This window comes from Psammomys obesus, unplaced genomic scaffold, assembly GCF_907164565.1.
Source record: "Psammomys obesus unplaced genomic scaffold, mPsaObe1.curated_primary_1811, whole genome shotgun sequence".
In the NCBI taxonomy this organism is placed as follows: Eukaryota; Metazoa; Chordata; class Mammalia; order Rodentia; family Muridae; genus Psammomys; species Psammomys obesus.
In genome coordinates this window covers 1,522,975-1,528,678 of record NW_026596085.1, presented here as the reverse complement: position 1 = coordinate 1,528,678, position 5,704 = coordinate 1,522,975, and the positions used below count along the sequence as shown (strand labels likewise).

General features: G+C 49.2%; 1 protein-coding gene across 1 annotated transcript in view; it reads right to left on the bottom strand.

Moving 5' to 3' along the window:
- The window catches only part of Lima1 (LIM domain and actin binding 1), a 77,138-nt gene that overhangs the window by 22,290 nt on the left and 49,144 nt on the right, over positions 1 to 5,704 (bottom strand). Inside the window, exons 5-6 of the mRNA XM_055626922.1 lie at positions 2,104 to 2,188; positions 1,288 to 1,436 (exon numbers count right to left, since the gene is read on the bottom strand). Coding sequence (XP_055482897.1) covers positions 1,288 to 1,436; positions 2,104 to 2,188 — 234 coding nt within the window. The remainder of the gene's footprint in view (positions 1 to 1,287; positions 1,437 to 2,103; positions 2,189 to 5,704) is intronic.

The window sequence follows — 5,704 nt, the reverse complement described above, 5'->3', positions numbered from 1 at the left end:
TTCTTTTCTTTTCTTTTCTTTTCTTTTCTTTTCTTTTCTTTTCTTTTTTTGAGACAGGGTTTCTCTGTGTAAACTTGGCTGTCCTGGAACTAACTCTGTAGACCATGCTGGCCTGGAGCTCAAAGATCCACATTGCCTCTGCCTCCTGAGTGCTGGGATTCGAGGCGTGCACCTCTACCACCCGGCCACCTCCTCTTTTCTATACACTATTCTTCCTCTGCAGGAAAGCATTACATCATAAGTTAAAGATTCAGCAGACTGGCTTAGTGTCACAAGCCTATGATCTCAACCCTTGGAAGGCAGAGGAAGGCGGAGCTCTGTGAGTTCGAAGACAACCTGGCCTACAAAGCGAGTCTCAAGACAGACAGAGCTACACAGAGAAACCCTATCTCGAAAAACCAAGAAGACTGAATAGACCCTATAGAGCTCCTCTTACACGGGGACTTAAGTCCTAAGCCTCAGGCATGCTAGGCACGTGCGGTATCATGGGACCACGACCCAGCTCTTCACCACGCCGGAGCTCCCATAAAATTGCTTTTAACAGAATGTCTAGGAAAAGCAGATAGGTGCTTCAGTGGGTGACTGTATAAACACGCTTTTCTCTGGGGGATGACAGGGAGGTTCTGGACTTAAGACAAGGTGATGGTTGTACAATCTGTGAATACACTGAAAAAGTTTAAAATCATCTAAGTAAGGTACTTGGTCTATTTTTCCCTGTGGAGCTCAGACCCAGGGCCTCAGGCAAGCTAGGCAAAGGCTCCCCCAGTTAGACCTATCATCAGACTGCCTGTGCTTCAATAAAATGGTGATTTTATGCTAGATGGACATATTTCAACGAAAAACTTAACAAAAATACCCCACATTAATGTTCAATGCACTTACTATTTTTTTTTATATTTCCCATGATTCTCTTGAAAAGGGAAACAAGAGTTGAAGATGTAACCCAAAGTAGAATGTTTGCCCAGTGGGTGCAAAGGCCTGAGTTCAACCCTAAGCACAAAACTGAAAAGGAACTCATAGCCCACGTTCCTGTCAAAGCTGAGGAGATACCACTTCTTCCTCAGTGACAATGAAAAAGCTCTGCAGGAAGTCCTGACACCACAGCTGGTGACATCACAGGAAACGAGTGAAGTAAGTGGACACGGGCATCAGCTGGGGACCAAAATCAAGACCAGCAAATGTTCGCTTACAAAGGAAGCAGGATTGGGGGGCCGGGTCAGAGGTTGGAGCCCAGGAGACGTTTCCTGGTTGCCCTGTCAGAGGATGAGAACGAAGCAGGGCACGTACTGTGTAGCTGGCGGAGCTGCTCTGCTTGGACACGGCAGCCTGGTACTTGGCCATGCGGTCCTTAATGGAGGTTTCGGAGAGGCGCGGCCGCTCCACGCTCCGCTTACCCTCGATTTTCTCCGAGGTGAGTGCAGAACACGAGAACTGACCTGGGGGTGTGAAATCACAGGCTTTGTTAGAGGAACAAAGGGTGACTGTAAGCTAGTGCACAACCGTGCCTATTACAAGCACAAGAAAGGCCAGGTATGGTGGCAACACGCCTTTAACAACAGCACTGGGGAGGCTGACACAGGAGGGCCACAGGTTCAAGGCCAACCTGGCTGCAGAGTGAGGCCCTGTTTAAAAAGAGAAACAAGCAAAAAAACAAAACCAACAGCCGAAAGAACACAAAAGAAAATCAGAACTGTAATTGTCTTTCATAAGGTAGTTTTAATTCACCTTCCCGCTATTAAGGGAATACCTCAATGTAAATGTACATTTTATATACACACTCACACACAGGATTTACAGTGTTTTAATTCACTTATTTTTTGTGTGGTGCTGAGGCCCAAACTCGGGTCTTGTGCACACGAAGCCCCTGGCTGGCACTAAGGTCCAGGGTGGGCAAGCCTGGTCAGGGATTCAGGGGGCACTGCCGTCCCCCACTCCAGATGGCTGTGGAGCACACCACCGGTGGCCCCTCAAGGCACCCAGGGACAGATCACGTTTGCAGAGAAAGTGCTCTGGGTGTGGCGCACTCCTGCCTGTATTCCCAGGGCCTAACGGTGCCTTTCTTCTTCAGAAGCACGGGTTCTGAGTGCAAATCCGCTCGCTTACCTGGACCTATTTCCAAGTCGTCCTGGGAGCAGCTGTTCTCAGAGAGCCTCCTTCCGCCTGCGCTGCGGCTTTGGGTCCAAAGACTCTGTCGGGAAGACAGGAAACACTGACGTCAGCTCTCTCATTAGGAAAATCCAGACTAGAAGCCACACACTCACGGTGTTCACAGGTTAAAACAGGTAACTATGCACACAAAGCCTTTTGCTCTTGCCCGCCGCCCAGCCGGCTCGCACGGTCGCTGGAGGAGAGTCCTCCCGGCTCTCCTGGCAATGACGCCCCTTGAGACCGTGAGGCGCAGGCAGCACCCGCTGTTCTCCCTCACCACCTCACTGTGGCGGCCTCCATCTCCGCTTTCTTAATGATCCCATTATCTTCCTAATTGGTTCTTTTTCCACCTCCTCATCCAGCCTTCCTGAGGCTGCCAGCATCCCAGCTGATAAAGTAATTATCCTGAAGCCTATGCCTCCCCTCAACTCCCCTCTTCACAGTTCTTCCAGGATTCCCAGTGAGACCTTGACCGCCGTGGTGAGTGAGCAGGCTCCGGTGACGCTCCTGGGATGCCCAGTGCCCCCCTCGCCTCCTCTCCGGGTATTCTCCGCCACATCCTTTATTCTTCAGGGAACTCAAACTGCTCTGAGGACCACGACCCAGCAGATGAGACTCCGTGTGTGGCATTTGTCCTTCTGTCTAGCAACAGCTATCCTTTTTCTACATACATTTATCTGCTCCTTCCCAAAGACCGAGGGCGGCCAGCCACATCTTGTTTCAACCCTTGCTAGACCACTGTGCCGTCCTTTCGCTGGCCTGCAAGCCCGCTGGGGAGACCATGCCTTGGTCCTCGCACACTTCCAGGACATGTAGCTTAACCTGTTTCTTCAGTGCTGGGGATTGAACCTGGGACCTCGCACACGCCAGGCAAGAGCTTTGTGTTGTGCTATGCTGCAGACACAGCACAGATTTCCGAATATTCTGATTCCTGAAATCCCCACGCTCTGTGTCTCATATTTTCGATAGACCTTTAATTATAGTTACCAGGTAGGCTGAGCGTGGCGCACATCCCTGTAGTTAATCTGTCAGAGGCTGGGACCAGGGAGTCAAGGCAGACTCGGCAAACACGGGGGGCTACGGGAGACCCCCTCATAAGACCCAAGGCATATAAGGTTTTCAATTACAATTTCTAGGACTTGACAACCTGCAGAGGGAATTACTGAAAGCCAATGTGCTGAGGACATTAGGCATTCCCCGCAACCCCCCACTCCTTACTTCCTTCCAGGCTGAGGGTCAAACACAGTGCCAGTGTCCCAACTTCCTGGGTGAGTGCTCTGCAGCTGAGCTTTTTAGTTTAATACCTGAGAAGCTTTTTTTTCCCCTTTAAATCAAAAGGAGTTAGCCAGGCAAGGGCAGTTAGCCAACCCGGGCAGACTGTGATGCTGAGCTCTGGACAATGCTAAGAGATGCAGTCACTGCCTTCCACAGGGAGAAAAGGTAGGAGCCACTCCGGCCTGTTGAGTTAGCTCCAGAGACCCTTTTCACAAAAGCACTGTCTTGCTGAGATCATTTTGATTCCTTTGTAGGAACAGAGGTTTTTATCGTGTTTGTCTCTTATTAATAAACACTAATAAAAGTAATTAAGCTTTTAAATGCAGTGAGCTAACTGACTTCATAAATTTACTATGTATTTAAAACAATTTATTCCTTGTTAGCGCCAATTATCCTATAATAATATACTTCAAATGAAAAACAAAATAAAGCTGAGGATGGTGACTCAAACCTGTAATCCCAGCACGGGGAGACCGAGGTAGGAGGAGTGTCATGGCTTCCGGGTGAGACCTTGCCTCGTAAAACCCAAACAAATAAAGCCCTAACTCTGCCACATCATACTCGGGTCGGGCTCACTCATATCAGCTACAGCTAGGTGACTTATTTGGCTCAATATTTTTGGCTCTGGGAAAGAGGAAAATGACAGTCAAGGTGGATATCAGGGTTTGGCAGGACCATCCACATTACTGGCTTTGCAGGCCGCTTGGGCCCAGCTTGATGTCGGAGGACGGGATGAAACATGTCATGGGGTCCAAGAAGGAGAACCAAAAATAAACCTTTTCCTTTATAAGTCGGCTATCAGTTCTTTGGTACAGTGAGAAAATTAACAGTGATCACTCAGGTTCCAAAAGTTCAACTCCAATGGTCAGTGTGCTATGAGATAATTAGAGAAAAAGGTCAGAACTTAGTATTTTTCAGGACTCAAAAGAGGAAAAATCCTGAAAATTACAAATATATCTCAAACTAAAGGATAATGATTTTTGCAGTCTGTCTCTTTCCCCCTACCCATCCCCTTCCTTCCTTTCTTTACATTTATGAGGCAGAGGACGAGACAGGGTCTTACCATATAAACCAGGCTGGCCTTGAACTTACGACTCTCGGTTATACATTCTTCTTTTTTAATGTGTGCATGTGTGAGTGCATGCATGTGCACACACACACGAATGCACACATGTTCCACGGGGCACATGTGGAGGTTGGAGGCCAACTCGCAGGACTTGGCTCTCCTGCCACTATGGGTTCCCGGGATCTGAACTCAGGACCTCTGCCCGAAAATCTCGTGCTTTTACCTGCCCTGCGCCTTGCTAGCCCTAAGTACTTACTAGTTTTTTAAAGCAAGTATTTTCTCACATGAATTGTAACAGTCACGTACGTGCATAGACACACTGTGATCAGGCTCTGCTCTCTTCTTTTTCTTTTTTGAGACAGGTCTCACTATGTAGCCGCAGCTGGATTGGAACTGACCCCAGAACCCCACTCCCCCTTTGTAAAGCCATCCTGGGGGTAGACACTTGTAATCCCAGTGCTGGGAAGTGGAGGCAGGCGGCTCCCTGACGCTCACTAGTCGCCACGCTAGCCAGTGAGTTGGCTCAGTAGATAAAGGCACTTGCACCAGGCCTAAGGATGACTTTGGCCCCCCTGCCTTCCTGACTGCCACACAGTAGTCTCCTGTCTCCTCCCCCTGTGACTTATCTGAAAACCACAGACTAAACCACGAATAAAGCTGAAGACTGGCCCTGGAGGCCTTCTTCTGAGGCAGGGGGATTCGGCTACAGGTCCAGCAGGAAGACCTTGTCTCACAACAAAACCAAAACTCAAAACAGAACAACCCCCAAACCAGCAAAACCTAAACAACAAATCCTAAAGACACCCTGGGTTCCACCGGGGCCGTGGAAACACTTCATGGCTGGTCTGGTGTGTGGAAAGCCAGGAGGTCAGGGCTAGCCTGGGGCAAACCTGGGAAGGGGGGCATGGACTGGTTCTGAGGGGGATGTGACCCAGTCACCGCAGCAGCCTCTGTTGTCACTTTCAAAGTTTCACCTTCAGACCAGAGGTGCTAAGAATGAGGCTCTCGAGCACATCTCAGATTCCATGTGGACTCCAGCTTACAAGTGACGTGACATGCAGGGGAAAGTAGTATTTCTCAGGGATGTCGGGGAAAAAGCCCAAACAGAACAAAACAGAAAGGGGTGTGTGCCACGTAGTCACATATACACACATACACACACACACACACACACACACACACTCTCACACACACACACACAGACATAAACACACA